General features: G+C 42.0%; 1 protein-coding gene across 2 annotated transcripts in view; it reads left to right on the top strand.

Annotated features, from left to right (window-relative positions):
- Positions 1–607: 607 nt before the first annotated feature.
- Positions 608–15,857, top strand: part of OPA1 (optic atrophy 1 (autosomal dominant)) — a 96,964-nt gene continuing 81,714 nt past the window's right edge. For both annotated transcript variants that reach the window (XM_011981334.1, XM_011981335.1), the window contains exon 1: positions 608–873. In XM_011981334.1, coding sequence (XP_011836724.1) covers positions 842–873 — 32 coding nt within the window. In that variant the 5' untranslated portion in view covers positions 608–841. The remainder of the gene's footprint in view (positions 874–15,857) is intronic.

The raw sequence follows: 15,857 nt of genomic DNA, 5'->3' as shown, positions 1-15,857 counted from the left end.
AACAAACTGATGGGCTTAAAATCCAGAAGAAAGTTTGTTTAAACAGTTAATGAACAAATCATTTTGACGCCTTTTATAAACCACACAAGCTTATTCCAAACCCGTTACTGGCCTAACTGACTGAAGTCCCTTTCCGACCTGATCCTCAGAGATTCTAAGGGACTTGGCCTATCCACGACTCTTCCTCTTGCTTCTCACCTCCCAAGATTGCCCTCAGGATGTGAAAGTGCTTTCAAACAAAGATGCCCAACAAAGAAGCTGGGCAAATGTGCAAGAATTAGTTTGTATTAATCTATTACTGTATTTCACCTTGCACTCTCCTTCGTGCTTCGTGCTTCGTGCTTCGTTTCCTTCGTGCTCCCTCAATATCCAACTCTTAATAAACTCATGGGTCCCGGTGAGCATTCACCACTTCTGATTCCACGCCTTTAGCCCTTCCCGTCCCCGCCCAACTCTCGCTCCCTCCCCTGGCCAAATCTCTAACCCTCAAGGCTAATTCTGAATTCCAAACCGGAAGCAAGAGGGCGGGGCCACGTGACAGGCGATGGATTGCGCCAGTCCGTTCCCGATGCACTATGCGCATGCGCTAATCCCCCGCGGACCGTTCGTGCTGCCCTCCTAGAAAGGGTGAAGTGGCTGTTTCCGTGACGGACTGAGTACGGGTGCCTGTCAGGCTCTTGCGGAAGTCCATGCGCCATTGGGAGGGCCTGTGCCGCGGCTCTGTGCCCTTGCTGCTGAACGCCTCTTCCTGGGTCATTCCTGGACCAGGAGCCGGGCTGGGGCTCACACGGGGGCTCCCGCGTGGCCGTCTCGGCGCCTGCGTGACCTCCCCGCCGGCGGGATGTGGCGACTACGTCGGGCCGCTGTGGCCTGGTAAGTGCAGGCTCTAATCTGGCCCTGTTAATTCTGGGGCCTCTTGAGAGTGGGGTTGTCTTATCTCTATGTCCAAAATGTGCAGATAACTCTCAGGCCGGGCCGAGCGCAGTTGGAGAATTCCCAGATGTTCTTAAGGACCCAGAATGACAGGAGCCCTGCCTGGGCTTACGTTCGGAGCCGGCTTCAATTCTGGCCCTTGTCTCTGGCCCTATCCAACCCGAAAATTCTGGACGCCTCTCAATCTTGGCCTGTTTCTATTGTCCTTTTGTCTCTGCCCTTTAGACTCTTGTGTCCTCACTGTTCTGTCTGACTCTGGTTGCCTTTTTTGCCTTTTTTCTGTCCTCTCCATGCCAGGTTTGGGTCTGTCCATGAGTCACCTCTCTCCACATTTCTCCTAACTCTCGCTGTCTTCTTTTTCTTCCATTTCCACGCCATGCGTACATTGCATCTTCAGGTACCTGGGCTCTTCTGTCGGGTAAAGGGGCGTCCGTCTCTTTCTCTAGCCCGCTGATAGGAGTCAGAACTAGAGCAGTGACGCACACGGTGTCAGAGGTGGTGATTCGAGATGCCCTTTCAATAGCAGCTTTTTTCAGTGTGTAGAGAGGGAGACTTGCTTTTTGATGCAAGGTGGTGAACGTGGCACCACCGTTCAATCATTGTTGCTCTGGGCTGGTTTAATTCTAAAAAGAAAATCATAGAAATCTTTTCATTTCTGTGGGTTACTATATACATTGTAATGAGTTTAAATTGGATTTTATAGGAAATTTTGTTCTAATATCCTTAGATACCTTCAAGCTTAGCTCATTGTTGAAGGCATTTGGTAGGAAGTAATATGCACCAAGCAAAATTGGAAAAACGTGGTTTTCCTGAATTAACTTCTAAACACTTGTCTTGAATTTTTTCCAGACCTTTTTAAGTGTTGTAGATAATTTATCGTGTTTATAAGGAATGGAATGTATTTGTTAGTTTTGTTTTGTTTTGTTTTGAGCCGGAGTCTCGCTCTGTCGTCCAGGCTGGAGTGCAGTGGCGCGATCTCCGCTCACTGCAACCTCCACCTCCCGGGTTCAAGCAATTCTCCTGTCTCCGCCTCCCTAGTACCTGGGATTACAGGCGCCCATTACCACGCTTGGCTAATTTTTGTATTTTTAGTAGAGACAGAGTTTCACCATTTTGGCCAGGCTGGTCTGGAACTCCTGACCTCATGTGATCCACCCTCCTCGGCCTCCCAAAGTGCTGGGATTACAGCCGTGAGCCACCGCACCCGGCCCAATTTGTTTTATATACTGGAGTCCAAAATGCAGAACTAGACGAGATACAATAGTTAACGGTGTTAGTTAATTAGAATTATTGCATAGGTATTTTTAATCTCACGGAATTTTAGTCTTTGAGTAAGTTCACAGCCCTTGGTATTAAAGTAAGTTATTTACAACCTTTGCATTTCTACTTCTCAATATTTAGCGGGGAAACGTATCTGATTTTCTTTAAATAAAAAGAGAAAAGCCTGCAGAAGACAGCATTCTCTGTTGGAGCAATTAAGATGTATAGGAAGAACTACAAAGATGGAGTTTTAAAACACACTGATTTGTAAGTGGTATTTATTTAATTGGATGTCATTGGGCTAAATTATTTCTAAAGTTACCATGGATACTATTGAGTCATGGCTTGAAAATGTCTCCTGGTGATAGCACAGTTTAGCTACCTAAAGAAGTAGAGATGTGGGAAGCCAGAAGCCCCAAACTCTGGAATCTGTCTTTTGCTATAGTTCCTTTGCATGTTGTGAAAGAATACAGTTAAATTCCTGCTCCCTAACAGATGAGAGCATAAGCATTTTTTTGACATACATATATAAATGCGTGCTCATGGACATGTGAAAAGATCAATACTAACATTTATTTGGGTGCAATAAATAATTTGTGTAAAATTATTTTTAAAAGAATTACATATCAGGAAATGATATATTGATTAAAAGTGATGGTCATTGAACAAGAGAGTAGTTGATTTCTAGGGGAAACCTATTTTGCATCATATTTGATTTTTAGTTTTGACTGAATATTGAAGTCTATATTCAAAATTCTTTTCCTTTAGAACTGTAAAGGCATTGCTACATTTTCTTCTAATGTAAGTGTTTGGTGCTGCTGAGAATTCTCATGACAATCTTGTTTTTTTCGTCTTCATGATTATCTTGTTTTTCCCTTCACGGAACCTCTTAGGGTCTTTATCCGTTATCCTAAATTTCTCAAGGCTTGGACCAGATGTGGGTTTGGTTTTCTTTTCTTTTGCTACTCACGTGACTTGGCTCACTCAGTGGGCCTTTCCCTTTATCTTTCTTCATTTCTGAGAAGTTTTTTTCTCTTATTTTTTTATTTTCTTCCTTTCATTTTTCCTGTTCTTTTTCTTTCTAGACATCTCTTAGGTGGATAGTGGTCCTCTTAGATTGATCTGTTATGTCCGTGATTTCCAAAATAAGACCTTTACTCATCGTCTGTTAACAGGAAAAGCATACATGTACCCTATGTATGTATGCACACTTTTTTATTTTTAAATTATATATGTATCTGTACCAATTATTTACATTGTAAGTCAACCCTAACATAATCTTAAAGGATAAGATACAAAACATACTGCATCTAGAAACTTCAGTACTTTCTTCCTGAATTCCAGTAGATCCTGTTGTTCATCCCACGGGATGCCTTCCGCCCCCATCCTCCCGCTCCCTTTGGATACCACATTCCCACATCTCTGCATAACTTAACTTTCCTTTTATGTTTTTCACCTTTTTTCTTTGCTTTTTATGTCCTAGGAAATTTCCTTAATTCATTTTATGGTTTTACTGTTGATTTTTTTTTAATACTGGCCATTGCAACTTTATTTATTTATTTATTTATTTGTTTAACACAGGGTCTTGCCATCTTGTCCAGGCTGGCCTCGAACTCCTGGGCTCAGGTGATCATCTCACCTTGGCCTCCCAAAATGCTGAGATTACAGGCGTAATCTGTGGCAACTTAAATTTTTTATTTTTATTTTTCCTTTTAGAGGGCACCTAGCACTGAGTATTGCAACTTTCATTTCCATGAACTTTTAAAAACATTTATTAAACTCTTAAAGACATATTTAATTCTGTACACTTTCTATTGTTCTTTGATTGCTGTTTTTGAATAACAACAAGGAGTACGCGTTGGCATTTTGATGGTATCCTCTTAATAGTCACAGTAATAGTTCCCTTGGCATGCTGTATACCCTCAAGTCTTAAATGTTTTGTATGCAGCTATACATTGACAGTGGAATGGTCTTGCTCCAACTGGATCAGCAAGAACATAAAGAATCATTTAGCTGGTACAAAGCTGTGACTTGTGAATTCCCTGTTAACACCAAAGAGTCGTGTGAGACTCCGTAGTGAAACTAAAGATGACTTGTGAGTTCCACACTGAGACCAAATAAGTCTTTATGATGGTGACAGAGAGCGGTGTCAATGGCTAAAGTTTTGGTCAATCTCTCTAAATTGAGGGGCTGACCAAAATGGGGAACTTAACTATATTAGACATAATTTTGAGAAACATGGGTATGTAGATGGTAATGGAGGAAATGGGTGTAGATGAGATTGCCTAGGGAGAGTGAGAAGTACGTTAGGTCTAAGCCCTGATGAGTTCCCAACGTTTCCAAGGTAGTTGAGAATACTGAAAATGAGTGGCCAGTGAGATAGAGGTAAAACTGGAGACTGCCCAAGGAAGAGGAAGTTTCAACAGTGAGGAGGTGTCAGCGTTGTCAGGAATTGCTGAGAGGTTAGATGAAACCAGCATTGAGCAAAATGGCCATTGGAAGCCTGCGGTGCCCTCAGTAAGAGCTGTTTCACTGAAGTGATAGAAATGGAAATCAGGCTGAGCACAGTGGCTCACTCCTATAAATCCAGCACTTTGGGAGGCCAAGGTGGACGGATCACCTGAGGTCAGGAGTTCGAGACCAGCCTGGCCAACGTGGTGAAACTCTGTCTCTACTAAAAATACAAAAATTAGTCGGGTGTGGTGACGGGCGCCTGTAATCCCAGCTACTCAGGAGGCTGAGGCAGGAGAATCGCTTGAGCCCCGGAGGTGGGGGTTGCAGTGAGCAGAGATCGAGCCATTGCACTCCAGCCTGGGTGACAGAGCAATACACTGTTTCAAAGAAAAAAAAAAAAAGAAATGGAAATCAGGATGGTTTGGCTTTTATTTTAATAAAATAGCTAGAGCAGGGAAATGGGGTACTTTTTTTTCCCTTTTAAGATGAGAGATAGCCGGGCGTGGTGGCTCACACCTGTAATCCCAGCACTTTGAAAGGGAGGATCGCTTGAGCTCAGGAGTTTGAGACCAGCCTGGGCAACATAGCAAGACCTTGTCTCTACTAAAATTAAAAAAAAAAATTAACTGGGCATTCTGGCACACAACTCTAGTCCCAGCTATGTGTGATGTTGAGGCAGGAGGATCACACTTAGCCCAGATAGTCGGGGCTGCAGTGAGCCCTGATAATGCCATTGCACTCCAGCTTGGGCAACAGAGCAAGACTTTATCTCAAAAATAAATAAATAAATAAATACCCTGTCTCACAAATAAATAATAAAGATGAGAGGAGAGATTTGACTTAAGATTCCTCAAAAGGCAGGAGGAAAGAGAATTCCAAACAGCGATTCACCTTTAATGGGAGGAAGATCGCTTAATTTTATGGGTAGAAGAGGATTGGTGGAGATACAGTATGTGAACAGCTTTTATATGAGGAAGTTGAACATGTGTCATTGTAATAGGTTCCATTCTCTGTGAAGTAGAGGACAAGGTCATCTACTGAGAGTTGGGGGAGATCAAGAGAGATAAGGGGAGATCAGAAGAGCTTGGAGAACAAGAAATACTCCTAGCAGAGAATGGAAGAATGAATTGCTAAGAGAGATGAAGTAGGATTGTTAGGTAATTTTGAGGGCCTTGTTGAGATGTGCTTGCAGTTGGGTGTGATTTTCTCCAGTAGTGCTTTATTTCCCTGGGTACAGGCATAGAGAAAAACAATAAGGCTCATGTAGGGTTTGTATTTTGTTGGACAAGTCAAACACAAAAATCAGAGGACAAGGGAGTTTAGAATATTTGCAAAAGAGTTATTGAAATGATGAACCATATAATCTAAGGTGGATAAGTGGGTGAATAGATAAGGAGCATGTGAATAGGTAAGGAGAAGAAATATCAGATTATTGATTGTTGACAATGACTCTCTAATACAGCTATTATGCCATCTTAACTGATTAAGAAACTAAGGCTTCAGGAAATTCATAATTTGCCCAAACTGCACAGCTAGTAAGCAGTGAAAATGTGATTGGAACCAGAGTTCTTCTGACTCAGTAGACTAAATGGATGTAAGGATGTAGTTGAAAGAAGGGTGAGCTAAATGTTGTGGAACCTTGAGCTCTTTCTCTGGTTGATATGCCTGTCTGTAAGTGATAACATGGGTCACCCTGGATAAACCCTTGTGATGATTAGTGACTTTCCTTTGTCCTTCCTCCTATGCCTAGTCTGCCATTCCCATATCCTTTCCTTTTCCCTTTTCCTTTCTCATTGCTGCCACCTAATTTTAGGCTCTTCCCCTTACATCTGGGTAACTGAAATAAGATCACCTTTTTGTTCCCCTTCTGATCCACTTTGACCTAACATTATCTTTACTATTTTCTTTAAATTACTGTTTCGTTAGTCTTATTCTACTCAGGAACTCTCTGTAGTTCCCCATTGCCTACAAAACAAAGTTGAGCCTCAGCCTTGTATTCAATGACTGTTCAATTGGATATTCAGTCCAGTTTTACTCCTCCTATGAGCCTTCTATGCCAGCTCCTTGGGTCTTTTGCCCTTTCATTGTCTTATCTCTGTGCTCTTCTTTCTCTTTTTTATTTTATTTTATTTTTTTACATTTTTGGTTTTCTTTTTTGTTTCTTTTTTTTGTTTGTTTATTAAACCTCCATCACACTTCATCCTATAGAGTTTTGAACCAGAGCATGGTGCATTATCATCCGGGGGCTCTGGAGGAAGTGGCAGGGAATCCAAAATGTCACCTTCGCTTCTTATCTGGGGCCACATGTATTTCTGCATCTGCTGCTTCCCACACTCTTGCCCACAAGTGTTGCTTGTGGAAATAATTTGAGATTTACTGTCTGGCTGACCCTAGTTTCAATCTCTTTTCCACCATTTGCTAGTCATTCTACCTTAGGCAAAATATAGTATTCAAAGAAAACTTCGGACAAGTTAAATTTGACGGAGTTTAATTGAGCAAAGAAAAGAAATGATTCCCAAATTGGGCAGTCTCCAGAATCACTGCAGATTCAGAGAGACTCCAGGGGGGGCTCATGGTCAGAACAAATTTATAGACAGAAAAGGTAAAGGGACATACAGGAATCGAAATTGAGACATAGAAACAGTGAGATTGGTTACAGCTCGGTGTTTACCGTATTTGAACGCAGTTTGAACACTCAGCGGTCTGTGAGTGGTTGAAGTATGGCTGCTGGGATTGGCCAATACTCAGCTGTTACTACAGATGCATACTACGCAGTTAGGTTTTCAGTTTTGTCTTCCTATTAAGCTAGGTCAGAGTTTGTCCACAAGGATTCAAATATAAAAGTACGGAGTCCTTCTCAGGCCATGTTTAGTTCGCTTTAACAATTCCCCCCTTTTGGTCAGCCCCTCAATTTAGAGAGACTGACCAAAACTTTAGCCATTGACACCACTCTCTGTCACCATCATAAAGATTTATTTGGTCTCAGTGTGGAACTCACAAGTCATCTTTAGTTTCACTACGGAGTCTCACACGTCTTCTTTGGTGTTAATAGGGAATTCACAAGTCGCAGCTTTGTATCAGCTAAATGATTCTTTATGTTCTTGCCGATCCAGTTGGAGCAAGACCATTCCACTGTCAATGTATAGCTGCATACAAAACATTTAAGACTTGAGGGTATACAGTGCGCCAAGGGGACTATTCTTATGACTGTCAAGAGGATACCATCAAAATGCTAAGGTGTACTCTTTAAGTTCTTAAGAAATGAACTGAACCAAATTAGCCAAGTTAAGGTTCAGACAATATAAGCAGTTCAGCAGCATTAGGGTCTAATTGGTCAGAGTCTTCATGTGGAGCATGATAGTGCTTAAGGATCATAGTGCGCTATAAAGTAGCTTGACTTAAAGAGGTAATCGTTTTCATTGTTACACTGGTAATACAAGTCATAACTTGGAAACCTACTAGAAGAAATATAAAGATTAGAAACCCTTGGAAAACCCAAGTTTGCCATTCATCACTTAGGATGCCTGCAAACCAACTGTTAGTAGCTCCTATGAACATATCATGGGTTCCTTTCTCTTGAGAGATTCCTTTAATGTACTTGGTGGCAGTGTCTAAGGAAACAGCAGTATCAGCCACCTTTTTAATTAAGCTTTCTGTAGTAACAGAATCAGGGGAGAGATAAGTACAAAATTCAGTTTTGTTAAACACCATATAACATAGGCCTCCAGCTTGAGCAAAAAGAAGACCTAAGACTGTATGATCTAACATTAAGTGTTTTTGTTGAATATGTATGTTGTCATGTCCCTTTCTGAGAGTAGCTTCTACCCATCTGAAACCCTGGGAGGTCTGACTGGCTACAAAATCCAAGATTTTTCCCAATACACAAATTAGCTTTGAATTCCGTACAAACGGTACTTCACTACCACCAAGAGTGAACCCCCAGGAACCCCACTGGAATCTTTCCCCAGTAGAAACTAGCTTATCCTTGTCCATTTCGAGGCTAGTGCTAATTTCATTTTTTGATCATTTTGGCTTCCAATTATAAGAGCTATCATGAGAATTTTCAGGGGAAGCAATTGGAAAGGCAGGAGCAGGCCAGCAAGGAGGCAGAACAGAATATGCAGATTCTCCACAGACCCAATATAGACCCTCGGGTTGGAAAAGGGGGCCACCTAGTTGTATTTGAGCAGGGATCATTCAGGTTTGTTCAACCATAAATCTGTGTAGCTCCTGAATATCATCCAGTAGGAAATTTACTTTTCTGTGGCCCCTTTATAGTGTGTTGTAAGGGTGTATAACCACATCTAGTAAAAAGAGACACTACTGGATTGAATCTGGTTACATTATACAAGCAATATTTCGTACTAACATAAGTAATTCCCAGATCTTGAGTGTGTGATGCCTGCAAGCCTAGTATACATTTTGCAGACATCACTTAGATTGGTTTTTTATATTTAGTGTGATCGACTTACCAATTGAAAAAGAGTATTGTTTTTAGTGAGTGTAGGAAAGCAAGTACTAGTGATGTTTGAGTATCAAGAATAGCTTTCCATTCTTCCCTTGGAGTTTCAGGGTGACTCACTGGGAAATGTGGAGGGACACTGGCACCCATGGAATCGTTTCCTGATTTTTTGGAGTTAGCCCACAAACACAATAATTACCCTAGAGCATAAGCTCGAGCTGAAGCCATCCACTGACTATGGTCCCATGGATTTTTATGTAAGGAAAAGGAAAGGATTAGGGCAAAAAATGAGGAAAACAGAAAAAGACATGAGGCTTTCATGGTGGCAGAGAAGTCTTGATCCGTGATCTTGAGAGAGCTACTGCAACTAGGATGCTGTCTGCTTCTGGGGAGAGATTTCCCTGGTCAACTTTTCCTTAAAGTCTCCAACACGTGTACAGTTCCAGGAGTCTGAAGGGACCCTTTTGACCTGTGAGATGTGGACCCATGATTCAAAGCCCTGAAGCGTCACTGCACTCTGGGTAGTGAGAAGAACTTGGTATGGTCCCATCCAACGAGGTTCAAGAGTGATCTTCCTCTGATGTCATTTCCAGAAGGCCCAGTCTCCAGGTTCCAGACCATGGAGTTGATTGTCCTCAGTTGGTGGATGTCAAAACGCTTCCTTTACCTGGTGGAAGTATACTTTGGCATAATACATTAAAGCCTTGCAGTATTTAGTCATATCAGAGTTTAAGAGCAGGAGAAGCATGATATTATTAGGGACATGGGCCTCCCAGTGACTATTTCATAAGGAGTCAATTTATATTTTCTTTTTTTTTTTTTTTTTTTGAGACTGAGTCTCGCTCTGTCGCCCAGGCTGGAGTGCAGTGGCCGGATCTCAGCTCACTGCAAGCTCCGCCTCCCGGGTTCACGCCATTCTCCGGCCTCAGCCTCCCGAGTAGCTGGGACTACAGGCGCCCGCCACCTCGCCCGGCTAGTTTTTTGTATTTCTTAATAGAAACGGGGTTTCACCGTGTTAGCCAGGATGGTCTCGATCTCCTGACCTCGTGATCCGCCCGTCTCGGCCTCCCAAAGTGCTGGGATTACAGGCTTGAGCCACCGCACCCGGCCGTTAATTTATATTTTCCAACAGGAGTGAATCTGATTGACATTAAAGACAAAAGGTAGTACCTTTGGCCAAGGCAACTCAGTTGATTTAGTTAACTTGGCCAGTTTCAGTTTTCAGATGCCATTTCTCTTTCAACCTTTCCGAAAGACTGAGGGTTATAAGGACAATGGTAATGCCACTGTGTCAGTAACACCTTATTTAACTGCTTTATAACTTGCCCAGTAAAATGAGTTCCTCTATCACTGGAGATTTTTAGAGGAATCCCCCATAAAGGAAAAACATTTTCTTGATAATTTCTTAGCTGTGGTCACAGCATCAGCTTTCCTACATGGGAAGGCCTTTATCCAGGCAGAAAACATGCAAACTATTACAAGAACATACTGATACCCCATTGAGGGTGGTAACTGAATGAAGTCTATCTGTAAATGTTCAAATGGTCCATCAGGTGGGGGAAGTATACTACCTCAAGTTTTTCCAGGATTATGAGTTTGACAAGTCAAACATTGATTATAAACCATTTTAGCAATTTTGGAACAGTCACCCCACCAGTACTTTTTCATAATTTGGATCATTTTGTCTGTTCCATGATGAGCTGTGGGGTGCTGAGCTTTCAGTAATGGAAGATTCAAGGAGGACCAGGTGGCCGTCCGGGCCCTCTGTGAGTCCTCCCTTCACGTTAAAGTTACATCCTTTTAGATACCAATTTTGTTTTTCCAAATCAGATGCATTGCACTGTTCATTAGGTCATCATAAGGAATTTGGCTTAATCTTATGGAGTTCATTCAGACTGCATATCTTGATGGTTTCAGCACTAGCTGATTTAGCATAAAAATCTGCTAAAGCATTTCCCTGATATTTGGGTTCATTTCTACAAGTATGAGCTTCAATCTTAATAACAGCAATCTGCATTCATAACGGGATAGCAGAAAGGAGCTCATCTGTTTGGAGTCCATCATTGATGGGGATCCCACTAGAGGTGAGAAACCTTCGTAGTTTCCATATCGTACCAAAATCACGTACTACTCCAAAAGCATATCTACTTTCCATAAATTTTTACTGACTTGTCCTTAGCTATATGACATGTTCAGGTAAGGGCAGAAAGCTCTACAGGTTGGGCTGACTTGAATTAAGAGTTCCCTTCTCTATTAACTCATTTTTGGTAGTAATAGCATATCTTGCCTGATTTTTTTTTTTCTGAGTTTTTGTCATAGGACCCATCAACAAAAAATAGTAATTTCAGGATTATCCAGTGGCGTATCTTGTATATCAACACGAGGGACCACTATTTCTGACACTACACTTATACAGTTGTGGTCTTCACCATCATCAGGCAGAGATAACAGAGTGTCTGGGTTAAGTAGATTACAGCCTTTTAGATGAAGATTAGAAGGAGATAGGAGAAGTAATTCATAAGATGTTAGTCTACTTGCTGAAAAATTCTGGGTTTGATTGGAATTTAATAGACTTTCCACAGCATCTGGGACTTGCAAATTAAGTTCATTTTGTGAAACCAGATCTGATGAAGCTTCTACCAGCTTGGTGGCTGTGGCTACTGCTTTTAAACAATCAGGATATGCCTTAGAGACTGGGCCTAATTGCAGGCTGTCGTATGCAGTGGTCCTATGTTTAGCACCGTGTTCATGAGTAAGGACTCCTAATGCCTGATGGTAACACTCATGAACAAAGTGAAAGGTTTAGTGTAATTTGGAAGTCCTAAATCTGGGGGGCTGTTGTAAGGCCAACTTCATTTGGCTAAAAGTCTGCTTATGACGATCTTCCCAAAATAAAGGCTCTGGTACAGCATTTTTCGTGAGCTCATACAGTGGTGAAGCTATTTAGGAAAGAATTTGGAACCCAGGATCTGCAATATCCTGCAAGCCTAAGAAATGCTTTGGTCTTTTGGTTGCAGGTTGAGGAAAACTTTAAAAAGTTTTTATCCTCTCAGGTGAGAGGGAAATCCCTTCAGCAGCCAAGTCATGTCCCAAATAGTGGACTTTTTCTTTTGAAAATTGAAGTTTTGGCCGGGCGTGGTGGCTCACGTCTGTTATCCCAGCACTTTGGGAGGCTGAGGCGGGCAGATCACCTGAGGTCGGGAGTTCAAGGGCAGCCTGACCAACATGGAGAAACCTTGTCTCTACTAAAAATACAAACTTAGTTAGCTAGGTGTGGCGGCACATGCCTGTAATCCCAGCTACTTGGGAGGTGGAGGCAGGAGAATTGCTTGAACCCAGGAGGTGGAGGTTGAGGTGAGCCAAGATCGCACCATTGCACTCCAGCCTGGGCAACAAGAGCGAAACTCCTCCTCAAAAAAAAAAAGGAAAAAAAGAAAACAAAGAAAGAAAAGAAAAGAAAATTGAAGTTTTTCCGTTGAAGCCTTGTGACCTTTATATCCAAGTTGCTGTAAAAGGTAAACGGAGTCAATTGCCGAGCACTGCTTAATAGGAGAGCATAACAATAAGTTATCTACATACTGAATGAGAGTAGAATTTTGAGGAAACTATAGTGTCATTAGGTCCTGATGCAGTGCCTGGGGAAAATATGAAGGGGCTTCAGTAAACCCTTGTGGTATTACATTCCAGGGGTATTGCTGATTTTTTCCAAGTAAAGGCAAACAAATACTGACTTTCTTTATGGAATGCTCAAGAAGGCTGAGCCAAGATCTAGTACTGTGGACAACTTGGAATCAGTGGGTACATTAGGTTATAAAGTATTAGGATTTGGGACTACAGAAAATCTTGGTATTACAATTTTATTTATTGCCTATAAATCTGGTACAAATCTCCAGCCTCATCTATTTGGTTTTTTAACTGGTAGGATTGGAGTGTTACAGGGGCTGGTACATGGAATTATGAGTCCTTGTTTAATTAAATCTTCTACAATTGGTGAGAGCCCTTGAATTGCTTCAGGTTTTAGTGGATATTGGGGTAATTAGGCAAAGGTTAAGAATGATCTATTTGTACTTTTATAGGTTCTGCACTTTTAATTCTTCCTATATCAGTTGGGGAAGAGGCCCATAAACATTTAGGTGTTTTCAAAAGATCAGGGATATTACAGGCTTGAGTTTCAATCTTATCGATTTCTGCCTGTAAACAGCATAACAATTCTGGTTCAGGAGAATCAGGAAACTCTTAAGATTATTTCTCTTTCTGAGGAAAATTTTATGTGCCCTTTTAGCTTTGAAAGTAAATCTTGCCCTAACAAGTTTACTGGAGCAGTATCACATAGTAAAAAAGTATGGTTTTCTGAAATGGGGCCCAGAGTTACTTGGATGGGTTCAGATATGGGGGCCTCTTCAACTGGGTTTGAAACCCCTACCACAGAAATGACCTTTTTGCTCGTTTGGGATTTGTTGGCTTATTAAAGTGGGATTTATGGTAGCTAGAGTAGCCCTGGTATCCATGAGGACTGTACACGACTCCCTATTTCTTTTAACCTCTGTTTCCTCATGTTCCTTTACCGGTATTACGGGGAGCAATCCACCAGAGTCCCCTGGAGCCTCCTTAAAGTTGATTATTGTCAGGAGGACTAAGGTCTCCTGGGCTCCCTCTAGTGGTAAAACAGTGTGGCCTGGAGGGAGGTTTATCGGCGGACAATCCCTTTTCCAGCCCCGGTTGTTTGCAATACGGGCAGACATCTTGGGGTAAATAACTTCTTGTTCCAGGACCTCTTGATTGTGATTTAAAATGAGGACAAGATGGTCCCTTTGGTCCTGGTCCCTGTAACTGTTCTAAATGAAGGGGCATAAGCTTGTTAGCTTTTTGAGTTTTTTCTTGCCCTAGAGTCCTCTCAAAATGTTCGGCTAGGCTGGGCACGATGGCTCACGCCTGTAATCGCAGCACTTTGGGAGGCCGAGGTGGGCAGATCACGAGGTCAGGAGATCGAGACCATCCTGGCTAACACGGTGAAACCCGGACTCTACTACAAATACGAAAAAATCAGCCGGGCGAGGTGGCGGACGCCTGTGGTCCCAGCTACTCGGGAGGCTGAGGCAGGAGAATGGCGGGAACCCGGGAGGCGGAGCTTGCAGTGAGCCGAGATCCGGCCACTCACTCCAGCCTGAGCGACAGCGAGACTCCGCCTCAAAAAAAAAAAAAAGTTCAGCTAAGGCCACCAATTCAGTCACATCTCTAACTTACCATTGCACTTTATGTTTTTTAATTAAACTGCTACTGGAGTCCATTTATAAATAAAGCAGTTAATGCTGTTTCAGCCCCTGCAGGGAATACTCCTTGCTGTACTTTGAGTTCACAATGCTTCACAAACAATAAGTGAGTTCTGTAACCTGAAACTGGTTCCTCCTTTTTTGTTTTGTTTGTTTGTTTGCTTACAAGATTGTATGATGGACCAATTTTTTGTGGAAAAATTTTAGGAACTGAATGAAAAGATTTTCAGCAGTTTTTCTAGGTACTTTTGGTCCTTCTCGTGAGGAGCTCTTGGAGGGGCCTCTAATATCATCCTCCTCAGGTTTGTCCCGTTCTGCTGCTGCCATCCATTTCCGACCTTCACCAGCCCCCAATATCATGTGAATAAATTGGTAAATTCAGGAAGTCCTGGATCGTAAGCTGCTATTAGCATTCTAAATTCCTCAGTAAATTTTTGAAGCTTTTCCCTTGGACCAGGGAAGTCCTTCACAATGGGGCTAAGCTCAGTTTTAGACTATGGAGTGAAAGTAGTTACAGCAGGTGAGGCCTGACTGATCAGAAGGTCTCACTTTGTAAGGCGTCTCTCTAACTTCCTTTTTTTTTAAAATAATCTTCAGGGTAAAAGTGTAATTTAACAAAAAGATTAGTGGACTCAGAATATGTGGGTAGAGACGGACAAAGAGAAGGAACAGTTGAGATTAGGTCAGTCAGAGTACAGTCCTCTTTCTTCATCTCCTTAGTCTATTGCTTAAGCTTTTCATTTGCTTTTTGCAAAGAATCTTTTAAGGAGGCAATTTTTGATTCACTTAGTCTTTTAGAGGCCTTTGCATATCCGTGAAAGAATACATCCCACTATATTTGTGGGGGCTTTGATCCCCCTTTTTCTGATATGCCTTGCAAACAAACAATTTTATCCCAATTAAAACTTCTCCATTGTGGCCATCTTAATTCTAAGTTTTCTTTAGTGAGGTTAACCCATTTTTTCTAAAAATGCACACATTCTGGGCCCATAATTTTTATACATAAAACTAGCTGGAGTCCCTAAAGATGGAGTCCCAGACTCCTTGGATTGAGACGATCCCATTATTAAATAAGGTATCTATCAGAGGTCTGAGGCCTCTAACTTAATCCAATCCAGTTACTTATCCAATCCAGTTTGGTCTTGGATCCAGTCCAGGCTAAGTATTGCTCAAGTAAACTCAGAGAGCTCAAAACACAAGTTACTGGCGCTCGGAATCCGAGAGAAAACTCACCCATGGCCTCCAGTTACAGTCAAGAGACCAGTGAGTGCAGTGGGCTCAGCAGGTACCTCACGTGGTCACCTGGTGTTCCTGGGGGTTGCCGGAGTTTTTCTTCAAATCACACTTCTGACACCAGATCTGTTAAAAGAAAACTTCAGACAAGTTAACTTTGATGGAGTTTAATTGAGCAAAGAAAAGAAACACTTTGCAAATCAGGCAGCCTCCAGAATTGAATGCCGTTTGAACACAGCAGTCTA

This window comes from Mandrillus leucophaeus, unplaced genomic scaffold (genome assembly GCF_000951045.1).
Source record: "Mandrillus leucophaeus isolate KB7577 unplaced genomic scaffold, Mleu.le_1.0 Scaffold224, whole genome shotgun sequence".
NCBI classification, from domain to species: domain Eukaryota; kingdom Metazoa; phylum Chordata; class Mammalia; order Primates; family Cercopithecidae; genus Mandrillus; species Mandrillus leucophaeus.
Note: the sequence above shows the minus strand (reverse complement) of the source record. Positions and strands in the feature narration are given on the sequence as shown.